This window comes from Fulmarus glacialis, unplaced genomic scaffold (assembly GCF_000690835.1).
Source record: "Fulmarus glacialis isolate BGI_N327 unplaced genomic scaffold, ASM69083v1 scaffold40764, whole genome shotgun sequence".
NCBI classification, from domain to species: Eukaryota; Metazoa; Chordata; class Aves; order Procellariiformes; family Procellariidae; genus Fulmarus; species Fulmarus glacialis.
Genome location: NW_009209439.1, coordinates 1 through 13057, shown reverse-complemented (window position 1 = coordinate 13057; position 13057 = coordinate 1). Strand labels below are relative to the sequence as shown.

Genomic DNA, 13057 nt, shown 5'->3' with positions numbered 1-13057 from the left:
CGGCTGGACAAGGTCCACTGTGACAGTGACTCAGGGAGGGGAGCAGCGCTGCAGCGGGCGTGCTCCGGGTGCGTGTTGTGCTTGGGGTGTTGAAGAACAAGTCTGCCTTTAACAGGCTTTCTCACCTAAAGCTGGGGAAATCTCTAATATGAGCTAAAGCAGATGGAATTGTTTTTTGCGTAGGAAAGCAAAGCAGTCCAAGCTTGATTTGCTGCTCGGCTTGACTTTACTGGAGTACTTGAGCAATGTAGCGCCCAGAACTGAAAAAAAATGCTTGGGCGGTTGGGTAAAGGGGCAAACATGAAATCTAAGACAGAGGTGTAAAGAAGACCAAGACAAGCAGAATTCAGCTAAACCCAGCCACGTTGTGCTGGATGCTGAGGGTAACATCCAGAATACCGATTTTGAAAGGAAAAGGTGATATATGTGCATGAAAAATATTAGCATCTTGGAGAAGTGCTGTATTGCTGGTCAAAGTTTAAGAATGTGCGTGGGCTAGAAGCAAGAGAAGAATGGATTCCTGGGAGCCCCTTGTACCTTGACTTAACAATTAGGGATTAGCTTAATTACACTAGGAGTGAAAGGAAAAGAGTTGCGTAAACAATATCTTGATTCTTCCCAACCTCTCGGCCAGCTGCTAAACAGTCTATCTCAAAGCTTAAGGGTTTTGTGTTCTTAAACTTAGGTGGGGGAAAAAGTGAATCAGTGTTCTTATCTTTCTGTTGTAGCTGGCAGAGAAGCAGATGATATTGTCAGCTGGCTGAAGAAACGCACTGGCCCGGCTGCAACTACCCTCACAGATACTGCTGCAGCAGAGACGTTAGTGGATTCCAGTGAAGTGGTTGTGATTGGTTTCTTTAAGGTAGAGTTTCTGCTCCCATTTGAGAAACTCTTGTGTATGTCTGGGGCCTTCCCTGCTTTCTGCCCCATGGGGACCTGACAGCTGGGGAAGGCTCTCCATGAGTTGTGAAACACTTGCTGTCCTGCCTTACTTGATCTTCCAGTTCTCTGGCTAGTAAGCCCTGGGATGTTTATGCTTCAGTTTGATGTGTCCCATGTGAGACACCTTTCTTTATTCTCCAGGATTTGACATCAGAGGCTGCGAAGGAGTTCTTGTTGGCAGCAGAAGCCGTGGATGACATTCCATTTGGGATTTCCTCCAGTGCTGATGTCTTCACCAAGTACCAGTTTAGCAAGGATGGTGTGGTCCTCTTCAAGAAGGTACTGGTTGGTGCAAAGCATGAGCACCACACTTCTGCCTCTTCTTACCTTTTCTCTAATTGGTCAAACTCAGAGGGCAGCCCTGGATGAAACAGCAAAAGATCCTGTGCTGTCAGTCTGGCTGTTTCCAAACCTCAGAGCCTGGAGGGCAGAAGAGCGGAGCCTGCAGCCCTTTTGCGGGGTGGTGGAGCCCTGGGTCCCTTTGCAGGGCGCAGCTGGCAGCGGAGGGGCCCACAGTCGGCAGAGGGCAGCCTCGTCGGTCTCCCAGCCTTGTGCTGCCCTCCTGAAGCTGCTGGGCTTTGGGTCCAAGCTGTTGCTTCACTCACTTCCCTGTTTCTCAGATATCTGGCTGCAGTGCAGTAATGGTCAGCACAATCTTTAAAATATTCATGGCTGTAACTAGCGAGGCCTCCTGTGCCCCTCTGCAAACTTTGAAGGTCTTAACAGAAGTTCTTGATGGCTTGCCATGATGCTCTGTGTTTGATTGTGGCTTAGCAAAGTTGCTTTTAAACATACTCAATATTGACCTCTGCTGCAGTTGGTCAATGTCTGTGTCCAAGAGTAGTTCTGTCTCTCACGCTGCTGTGGGTTCTGTGGCATAGTGATTCCAGCAAAGTTCCTTAGAGGATTTGCAGTTCCAGCTGACTAGGCTGGGGCAGTTGGATTATGTGCAGAGGGATGCTGGCCATCTACAGAATCAGAAGTAAATGTGCAGGTGTCTTTTACTATTAAAATCCAAGTCATTGGGATGAAATTCTAGGTTTTAGAAGACAAATAGAGGTTCCTTAGACTTGGTGGTACTGCATGCATGGGTGCGGTGAGGCAGGACAGAAAGCTGCTTTGCATTCGGATTTATTAAATCTGTAATCTAATCAGTCATCAGTCTGACCAATTTGACCTAAGACAAGTTAAAGAGTTGAAGGAATTCTTGTTTCATTCTTTCTTTGTTCAGCTGAAATAGCATATTTATTATTACACCTCTGAAACTGTAGTTATTTTTATGGTGTTAGAAGCTTGTAGACTTAAATTCTCAGTCAGAAGTCCCTCAGATCAGTATGGCTGAGGGTGCAAGTAAGTTGTTTGGCTAATGAGTTCAAAATGCTAGGGTTTTGCAACTAGAAAAGTTGGGGTGGGTGAAGGGTGCATATTTTGTTCTTGGCTGACTTGCTACCTGTATCTTGCTCTTCTCACATGTATAGCTTTCTGTATATAATCTTTCTGTATGCTCTATTGATGGCTAACCCTAGGCTGAAATAACTGTTCGCAGGGGTTTTCTCAACTTTTCTTCATGTCCTTTGGCAAACACTGAAGTCCAAATAGAAATGCTCCTCTAAAACTGACCATCTCTTTGGGGCCATGGGGTGTACCAGCATTGGGCTCCGAGCAGGGCAATGTATGAGATTGCTTTGAAGTGGCTAGGTTACAGCTAGGGCTTCCAGCACTGACAAGTTACTACCCTGGGTTTTATTTAGTTACCTGTACATTTTCTCATGTTTAGTTCTGTAGAACTAACTCTTAAGTCCTGTGAGCTCTGTTACGGTTTCCTCTGCTTCTGAAGAACTGGGGCAATGGCAGGAGTAGTCTTTAACAGTAAAGTAGTTTTCACGCTGTTTTCCATAAGTGTAGTCAACTTGGGTACATCTGGAATGAAGAGCAATTCTGCACCTGGCAGCTTCTCTGTCAGGTGTGTTAGGAGTAGGAGGAACCTTGGTCTGAAAGGCTGTTCATGAGACACTGGAGGGCTGGGATGCTGCAGGAGTGCTCTGCTCTACATGGAAGGACGAAGATGAGATGCCTTTCAGCCTGTGAATGTTGCCTCCTGTTTCAGTGTGGTGTCATGGTAGTGCTGTGAGAGCTCTCAAACATGTCCATCCCAAACCAAGGTGAAAATGAGCACCAGTGGTGACCAAGTACCAGGGCATAAGAACCAGATGGTTTATCTGACCAACAGTTACGGTTTTGGACTTTGGCTCAGCTTCCTGCAGTTAGCTGGGACTAAACTGAGAGGGTTTGTTGGCTAGTCATTCTCATCTTATTCTTTGTGTGAGTTGTCCAGACTTGCAAAGACTCTCGAACAACTGTTCTGAAGGTGCTAAGGGGATGTTCAGTACTCTTTAAAGTATTTACAAAGTTAATTTCCAATGCTAAGTGTTTTGCTCAGCTTTTCAGCTGAGACTGGTATGTTTCGTCTAACAGAAGGTTATCCAAGTCCACTCTCTTGCTTCTGCCAGTAACTCGAGCATTGCTCTGCCGTGGGACTGCTGTGTTATCCTGCATATCCTCTCTTTAACCTTGATGGTCCTCTACAGCTGTTCCCTTTCCAGGCTGCCAGAGAGGCTTCTGAGAATCCTGGTCAGGGATACAGGTGATGTCCTAATATAAAAAGAGATCTGGCACCTCTAGTGCGATGTGCGTGTTAAACATGTGCTGTTGTCTCTAACAATAGAGACTGAAACAACCCCACAGAGCTGAGTAAATTACTATTTACTTGCCGTGCATAGTGGGCTTTGCTGTCAGACTTCTTTCATAGCGCTGTCTGGTTAGAGTGTGTGTGTCTGCTCTGACATTGCTAATTCCTGCAGAGCAGAAAGCTGCCTGTGCTTCTCACAAAGCTGTAAGGCAGCTGTTAAAAGTCATTCTTGGTGACCTGTTTCACAAATGGTTTCATGATTGTGCAGAACAATGCCAAGATTTAAGTTGACTGTCTTGTGGCTGCTCACCTTTTGCTGCTGGGGGTGATTTAAGGCTTTGCTTGCCAGGAAGATGAACACCTTGATCCAGATTTTATGTGAACATGTGGTGACCTTGTTGAGAGGTGGAATTCTGCTCTGAACAAGTGCAGCTGAGATCCATTGGGGCAGTGACTCTGGCGTGAATGCATCTTATTTCTTGAAAGGGATTCATATGGGATATGGAAGTGTTCTAATGCAAGAATATCTGTTTTTGCAGTTTGATGAAGGCCGTAACAACTTTGAAGGGGATCTCACAAAAGATAATTTACTGAACTTCATCAAGTCTAATGCATTGCCTCTGGTCATAGAGTTCACTGAACAGGTAGGTCTTTAGATACTTGGGAGGCCTCTTCCTGTAGCTACTGTATGAATATAGCAAAGCTTAAATTGTAGGTTGTGTGGTCGTGTTTTATCTTGGAGCTGACACTAGTTTGGGGTTATGGAGAAGTGTGAAGAACACAAGGGAAAGGAGGTATAAGCTTGCTGTTCAAAGCAGTCCTGTAGTATTGGAGGCTCCTGTGGTCTAGTCAGAATAGCAGAGCCAAGCTGGTCTTGACACTGATTTACCTCTCTTCCAAAAATAAAGTTTATCTTCTACTCCTCAGACTGCTCCTAAAATCTTTGGAGGAGAGATCAAGACTCACATTCTGCTCTTCCTACCAAAAAGTGTGTCTGACTATCAAGAGAAACTGGACAACTTCAAGAATGCAGCTGGAAACTTCAAAGGAAAGGTGAGATGGATTTCTTAGATTATGAATTAAGTGACCACATCCTGCAGAGAATGGTAGTGCTGTCTGTCTATATCCACTTAACAGCTGGGGAGGAGGACTTGAAGCTAGCTCGCTCTCTACCTGTGTCTCTTGATAATGCGTGACTGAGTCACTTACTGGCTTACACACTGGCTTGCACAACTGTTGAAAGAATAGCAGTTAACTCCTGACTTTCCTTCTTGCGGATGTAAATCTGACTGCCTTAACGGCAGTGCCAGGTCTCTGTGCATGCTGCTTGAACTGTTGTGGCTCCAGCATTTGTGCTCTGACAAAGCCCTCTTAATGGGCTTGGAGAAGGAAGAGGGGCCAGTTCAGCTACTACCCATGCAAGTGTGTGTGTAAAGTATTGATAGCCAAGAGGTACTTGTCTTCACCATACTGCCTTTGACTTTTTCCTCCAAAGATCCTGTTCATCTTCATAGACAGCGACCACAGTGACAACCAGAGGATTTTGGAGTTTTTTGGCCTAAAGAAAGAAGAATGTCCAGCTGTACGTCTGATCACACTGGAGGAAGAAATGACTAAATACAAACCTGAATCAGATGACCTCACAGCAGACAAGATCAAAGAGTTCTGTAATAAGTTCCTGGAGGGCAAGATCAAGGTAATGAAGATAAATGCTGCTGGTGGCTAAGCAAGCATTAAAAAATCCTCCCTGTGAGGAGTTGTGTGAGTCATCTGGAGAAAATCCTTCCAACTAATGTACAGAATATCTAGCGGGCTTTGTGCTGAGAAACGAAAGGCAAAACTACTGGGGCATAAAGACTGTAGGGAAGCAAGCTCTGTACTGGCACCTGAGTACGATCAGAGCCTGCTCTTTCTGCTGCTTGTGGTAACTGTGCTGTTTATCCAGTTGCTCTTTCTGCCAACAATCTGTGGAAGGTGTGAATTTATGTAGCACAATTTAAAGAGCTTTCAGCTCTAATCTGCTGCAGGTAGCCATATGCAACTTACTCCAGTAGTGACTGTTCAGCTAAACTCAGTCCTGCAGGAATGATACTGTCAGCAATATTGTTTCCTTCCCACAGAGCTCAGTTGCAGTTCTCTCTGCACAAGAGCACCTGTTTATTCCCACTTGTTCAGGGTGGGAAGGAGACCTGTAAGCAGAAGAGGAAGTGACTGATTCATCTGGTTGCTCACAGCCTATGATTGAGGCACTGAGGGGGGTGGTTAATCTTGGGTTTTCCAGGATACACGATTGCATGTACATTCCAAGCAGCTGTGTAGCAAACTATCTCTGAATTTCACTTCTTATTCCAGCCCCACCTGATGAGTCAAGATCTTCCTGAAGACTGGGACAAGCAGCCTGTCAAAGTTCTAGTTGGAAAGAACTTTGAAGAAGTTGCTTTTGATGAGAATAAGAATGTCTTTGTAGAGTTCTGTAAGTATCTTTCAAGATCTGATTCCAAGTAACTGGTATGAAAGGAGTGCCAAAATACTGCATGACCAGGATTAGGGAGAAAGCATCTTAGAGAATCTAAGCCACAAAGGGAGCACCTCAGTTGAAAAGATGTGTGTGAACTGTCTGGCATGGGGGCTGAGGGGGAGTGGTGATGGTAACTTGTTAGGTTGGTGGTGCTAGCTATGTCTTTCTAATTAACAGATGCCCCCTGGTGTGGTCACTGTAAGCAGCTGGCTCCTATCTGGGACAAGCTGGGAGAGACCTACAGGGACCATGAGAACATTGTCATTGCCAAGATGGATTCGACAGCCAATGAAGTAGAGGCAGTGAAAATCCACAGCTTCCCCACACTCAAGTTCTTCCCTGCAGGCTCTGGCAGAAATGTAAGAAGGCAGCTGACCTTTATAAGGATCGCATAATGAGGGAGCACTAGAAATGCTTAGTTGCCTGCTTGAGTTCTGCTTTGGATGAGGCCTTTGGGAGGGCTTTCCATTCTGTAGGAGTGGAACACATCAAGTCTAGGACATCTGAGACCCTTTCTTGGGGGGCTGGGCTGTAGGAAAGAGTTTGGTGGGGGTGGGAAGTGGGAATGGGGGAAAGAGGGAGCATAGCAGAGGACAGTGTGCTCATCTGCAGGCTATTCTTTCCTCGCAGTGATCTCTGAAGTCTAGTGGCTGAGCTGTTTTCCTTCGTCTCATATGGGTGAAGGTGAATTTTTAAATTCCCTTTTGCTTGGCATGTTAACTGTTGCTCAGAAAGAGAATTCTCCTCTCCAGGGGCAAGGTTCTGTAGGTGCCTGTAACCATTATCTTGATGTTTTTTCCTGTGTAGGTAATTGACTATAATGGGGAGAGGACACTAGAAGGCTTCAAAAAATTCTTGGAGAGCGGAGGTCAGGATGGGGCAGCAGCTGATGATGTGAGTAATACCAATATAGTACTCTGGGCCTTCAGAATATGGAGTGTGGGTCGGATCTGGTGCTGTGCTTGAATCCTCAATCCTACATAAGATCCTGGGCTGTTATTTAGCAGGAAAGGATATTGTTGGTGAACGAAAGTGCCCACATCATAAAATGTGACCTGTTCAGCTGCAGCCTGGCTGGCCCTTGGCCTGTAATGGACTCCTTTTATTGAGAACACTGCAGTTGGGTATGAAGCAAATGTTCGTGGGAGGCTTAAACACAAATGCATTGGAAACTGTTGATAATAACCTCTAAATTTGCACAAGCTGTCTCTGGTTGTTGTGCAAACTGCTGGAGTACTTAGGGGGCTTGTTCTTTATTGAGAACGCCTGCTCAGCACCTGGGACTTGAGCAGTATGATGAACACTACATATGCAGTGTATCTAGTTGGAAGCTCCTTGCCTGCTGGGGTGGAGAGTGTTCCAGGTGCATGTACCAGCTTCCAGGGGTTTCTAATCCTTAAGTCCCAAATTCAGAGCTCCTGGTAGAAGTATCTGGATGTTTTGTTAACATGGCAGCAGAGAATAATGAACAGATCAGAGATGCTGTTCTGTGCTTGGTTTTGGATCTGCCTAATGTGCCAGAAACCGGTAGCTGTCTTTGTGGTTACAGGATCTGGAGGACCTGGAGACGGATGAAGAAACAGACCTTGAGGAAGGTGATGATGATGAGCAGAAAATCCAAAAGGATGAGTTGTAAAGAGAAGACTGATCTACGTCACCCAAAAAATCAGACACTAAATTGGCTGCTGTTACGCAGCCCAGTGAGTCAGAAACCCATTAAGATTTAAAGCAGAAGGTGAATGACTGGAAATCCAGAGATTGGCTTTTAAAGTAACACTTTACCCTCACTTGTCTGTACACTTGACTATCTTTTCTTTCTTTTCGCTTTTGAGAAGGGATCTGTCACTAGGTAGCCAGCCCAGCCAGCTGGGCTCATTTTTTTTATTGTGATGTACTTTTTTTGTACACAGCTTTTGTTTGAAGTATTCTGTTCTTCTGGGTAGAAGCAGATTGTGAAGTGGTAGCATGAGTTCAATGGCCCAACATTCTGGAGCCTTGCCACTAACATCTTCCAAGAAAGCTTTTTTCCTTTTTTCTTTTAAGACTAAAGCCCATAGTTGATTTCTGCACCTGGCAGGGTCCTTAATGGTCTCAGCTGTTCTTCCCTGGAATCAGCCTTCAGTATATGTAGGGGAAGAGGCAGTAGGCTGATGGCAACATCCTGGTGAGAAAGGTGTATATGAAGGTGCTTCTCTTCATGCTGGCCAGATATTTCCTTTCCCCTCTGCTTTAAGACACTTGGAGATGACTATTCCAATAAACACCTGGAAGGGTGGAATACTGTGTGCACTGGCTGTGGCAGGGTCTGAGGGTGGAGGTGATCACTGGCTCACCAGCTTAGAGGAGACCTAGCTGTGCTGCCATCCTTTTGATCAAATGCAAGACCGTTTTGCAATCACTTTCCATGCATTATTTTGAATGGGTTGACCAGGCAGGTGGGTGGTGTGGGAGGGCCTGATAAAACAGATCAAACAGGACATTTGCAATTACTGGGTTTTGGGGAGGAACTTGAATGGGGGAGTGCCTCAAAGGCCTGAGCTGCATCAGGCTGGTTCTTAGCATTCCAATACAATAACATTGGAACTGAATTTGTCGGCCAAATAAAGCTGAGATTTTAATACTATTATGTGTCTCTGTCTTTATCAGAATATAGAGTGACCTGAAAGAGGATCAGAGTTCTAGGTTGATTCTCAAGGGACTCTGCCAAAATGGTGTGTTTGTCAGCTCTCTCAAACTTTCACTAAATATGACATTTTTGAGAGAAACTACATTTTCTGAATGCTTCCATTTTTGCAGGTGGCTTCTGGTACCTTAACCTGAAGAAATTTGTATTGCATGATCTATAAAGGAAAAGAACTTGAAGATGACTATGTCATGTCCAGATTAAATCACCTTGTGCAGGCAGACAACTAACAGCTCTATTAGCAGTGAGCGGACATTGGCTTGGGCTCTGAGAGCAAGTGGCTCCCCTTGCCAGCTGGCCTGAGGTGAGAGGACCTCATTGCTCTTGAGCAGTTAACCAAGGAATTTGCCTACAGGGAAACCTGGGGCTGCCTGTAGCTCTGCTAGTCAGGCTCACATGATCCAGTGAGCTACATTGCTATTTCCAAACCAGTCACTTACTGCTGAAAATATTTTTGTAAGGAAATATGCTATAAATGTCACATGCGAGGGCATGGTGAAGCTAGAGGGCAACTCAGGAGGCTACTGGTGCCTGTCACTGAACGTGGGTGCACTGGGGTGGTAGAACAGAAGTGCTGTACAACATTTGCAGTGTCTGCAGCTCCAGCCTCCTGATGCAGTTCCCCTGGGAACAGAGCCCCTGCCGAGCCCTGGTGTGGTGTGCATGAACCTTCGGCGCAGCAGCATCAGGGCTGGGGCTGAACAGGCAATTGCTGACTGGGATCAGAAAACAGTGTTTGCTACTGCCTGTTCTGCTAGTAATCAGTTGTGTTGTGTTTGTGACTGTTACCTGTGGTTATCTGGAGAAGGAACTTTGAAGATGCCTCCTCTGGGGCTGTGGCCTCGCAGGTCTGAAGGCAGGAAGGGGATGTGTTCTTAGTGTAGCCCAGCTGCCATTGCCATACCCCAACAGAGCAGGCAGAGCTGGTGGCCGGTGTCAGGGCTGGTCAGTGGTAGCGGCTTCTGAGTAAGAAAGCTGCCTTGCGTTTTGGGGTGGGGAGGAAGAGAGCACTGCTAGTAAGAAGTTCCACTGGAAGGTGCTAGCGAGGACTTGGCTCAAAAAGGTCCATTTGTGGAGCCAGTTGAAGTGTAAACAAGGCTGGGCTCTGCAGTGGTTCTCCTCTGTTTATGGTCTGAGACCTGCCTTGCTCAGCTCAGAGGAGGGGGACTTTTCTCATACACCAAGGCTGTTCTTGGCAGAGCAGGACTCCATCAGAGTCATCTTGTGTACACAGCTAATTGCTGTTCCAAGAAAGCAAGCTAAAAGCGTTCTGTCTCCACAGCAGATAGCTCAGCCTCCTATTGCACAGTGTTCTGTCTGATGTACCACTGAGCAGAGAAGCTCAGCACAAAGATCAATATGTTTACCAGAAGATGAACAAGTGCAGCAGGCTGTTCTTGGGTGTGTGGCTGACCGAGCTGTCAGCCTCACTGCTGGCAGGGATTCAGGAGAAGGGCCTGTTGCAGAAGGGGCAGAACGAAATCTCTGTGATTCATAATGCACGACAGGGACTTTTCCTGACGCATTGAAGGGGAGTTCATTGTCCTGTCTGGACAATTCCCATCAGCATGAAACAGCACAATATGCTTGTGTATCTGAAATGACCAAACTTTGATGGGAAAAAGGATGGAGGAGCAGTTGTTGCTTGAACTCTTGGCAGATCTGTAAGATTCCTCTGTGGTAAATGGTCCATCTGGGCCTTTGGCAGTTACAGCTGGAGAGTAACGAATGCAGGAATTGTCTGGTGGTGGTGCTATTCTTCCGCTATTCTTCTGAGGCTGTTCTGTAGAAGCCTGCCCTTACGTAGCAGCTGGTTCTGAGTTTGAAGTAGGACATTGAACACCATGGAGTGGCATTGTAGGCTTCTGGTTCTGCGCCTGCGTCAGGAGCACCAGCAGCACCTCTGTCCTCGCAAGGGCACTGATAATATCCAACATGCTGGTGGTGTTCTCCATGCTTAGCTGTACGCTGTCTCGCAGTCGTGCTGGGCAGCGCAGCTCATTCCGCTCCTTTCAAGTTGTCTGATGCAACTACAGGAGAGTGACTTAGCTCTGAATGTATTTGGCACCACAGCTCTCACATGTCTGCATTGCGCTGGCTGGTCGGTACATGAGCGGCTGGTTCCCCTCACTTGGTGATCGTGCTTGTGCCTTTTCCCTGGCACACACACACATGTGTGTGAGGGCTTGCTGCTGGGAAGTTCTGTTTTCAGGCCTTTGGGCTCTTCTGAAGGGCTATCCATGCAAAAGCAATGGTGGATTTGACCCCTTGGATGGGCACATCAACAGGTGGGTGGTAAAATGAGACACCAACTTCTGCCCAAAAGTGGGAGGCTGCTGGCCTGGGCGGCTCGATTACAAAGTATCATGGCAAATAGCATGAGCTGCATGTCCTCAAAATAGCCCACGGGAGCCTATATAACGCAATGCCCCTGGAGAACCATCAATCCTGGGCCAAGGGCCTGCGGGTGAACTGCGTGTGCCCAGCGCCACCTCCTGCAGGCGGCATGGGAGGGTAGGGAGAGCCCGGCGGCCGCTGCTTCCCTGCTGGCGAGGGGACTCGCACCCACTGGGGACACGGGCGCGGAGGGAGCGCAGCGGTGCGGGTGCCATCACACCTCCATAGCGACAGGCAGAAGAGGAGAAAGCAGTGCTTCAAGGCCAGCAAGTGGTAGGGCCGAGCACTGAGCAACTCCGGCTGCTCCTACAGCCCCCCGCGCCTCTGCTACTCCTCTTCCTCTGCAGTGTCTGAAGGCCACAATCAGCATGAAGGACTATTACCCAGCCTCAATGCCCCGGTACAGTCGGTACGCCCAGAGACTGAGAGCCTCACGCACTGTGCACTTCCCCAATGACGTCGTCTTTCAGGACCACATCAGGCAGGGGGACCTGGAGCAGGTGGGCAGATTCATACGTGCCAGGAAGGTGACGCTGGATACCATCTACCCTTCTGGTGAGTGCTGCCGGGGTTGGCAGAGCTGGAATCTGCACAGCGGCATGGCTCAGCTGGGCTGCGAGGGAGATGGGACAGAGCCGTGCGGCCAAAGCTAGGACGTGGGTTGGAATCGTGTTGTTTTCCTCCCTAGTGAGGAGTACCACCCCCACATTGCCAAGCAGGGCCCAAGAGAGCCCCGTGCCAGTGCCCCAACCTCTCCCCTCAACAGCATGGTCAGCGCACACTGTGGGAAGGGGGGAGGCTTACCCTCCAGGTCCCTTCAAGGCATGACGGTGCGCCCGCAGTGTGGTGGGACCTAGAAAAGGAGCCGTGAGCACAGGCTGGTCTGTGGAGCTCTGGTCGGGACAGTGGGGCTCTTGCCTTCCACCCTGGCTTGGGGGAAGAGCAGGGAGAAGCAAGGCTCTGCGTTTTGTTCCTGGCTCTGTCCGCTTCTCACAAACACTGTTCTTTCTCGCACGTGTGGATCTGTGGACTTGTGGCATTTATGTTTGTGGGGAAGGCATTGTGTTATGTTTGCACCCAACCTCACCAGCAACTGTTTATGGAATGCCTTGATCCATACTGGCTGGTGCAGAGCCCAGATTTGTCCCTTTCTTGTGCTCAGCTTCAGCCGTCACATGGCCACGGAGACAGGGTCTCAAATGACCCCAGGCTTCCTCCTATCTATACTGATTGCTTCATTACTCGCTCTGTAAGGAGCTTCCAAAACTTGGACGGAGCAGGACCACGGAGACACTCTTCTCGTGTCCCCACGTGAGTCCTGGCCGGGACTCGGGGCAGGGCCAGGAGCTCTGCAGGAGAGGGCAGCTCCTCCTGCCTTAGTCTGTCCTGCCTGGCCCAGTGGGGAGGTGGGTGCTGCGCCATCTTAGAGAGGGTATTTATGCCATAGAAGGGGAACAGAAACCTGTGGCAGCTCCTCTCACTTCCTCAGTCTTTGTTTCTTTCCCCAAACCCATCTCCCTGATAACGAGGGTTTGCTGGCACCCCTCTTTCCAGGGCTGTGGACAACTCGCAGTTGTAAGCTCAGCATTTAGAGACTCCTCCCCCAGTCCAGGGCTCACAGATCCTCTCCTTCTAGGCATGGCAGCCCTCCACGAAGCTGTGCTTACTGGAAACCTGGACTGTGTCAAGCTCCTGGTTAAATACGGCGCTGACATCCACCAGAAAGATGAGAACGGGTGGACGCCCCTGCACATGGCCTGCAGTGATGGCTATGCTGACATCGCCAGGTGAGAAGCACCTCGCGGGGCTGTGAGGGGACACCCCTGCC

General features: G+C 48.2%; 2 protein-coding genes across 2 annotated transcripts; both read left to right on the top strand.

Moving 5' to 3' along the window:
• Positions 1 to 728: 728 nt before the first annotated feature.
• Positions 729 to 8772, top strand: P4HB (prolyl 4-hydroxylase, beta polypeptide; the record flags this gene model as incomplete). The annotated part of the gene is made up of 9 exons (XM_009576826.1): positions 729 to 862; positions 1084 to 1221; positions 4171 to 4275; positions 4559 to 4684; positions 5127 to 5327; positions 5984 to 6104; positions 6327 to 6508; positions 6957 to 7043; positions 7699 to 8772. Coding segments are annotated over 9 exons (1181 nt in total), but the record flags the coding sequence as incomplete, so codon positions are not given.
• A 2825-nt stretch (positions 8773 to 11597) lies between these two features.
• Positions 11598 to 13020, top strand: PPP1R27 (protein phosphatase 1, regulatory subunit 27). The gene is made up of 2 exons (XM_009576824.1): positions 11598 to 11784; positions 12866 to 13020. Exons 1-2 carry the CDS (start codon positions 11598 to 11600, stop codon positions 13018 to 13020), a joined length of 342 nt encoding a protein of 113 aa, XP_009575119.1.
• Positions 13021 to 13057: the final 37 nt, after the last annotated feature.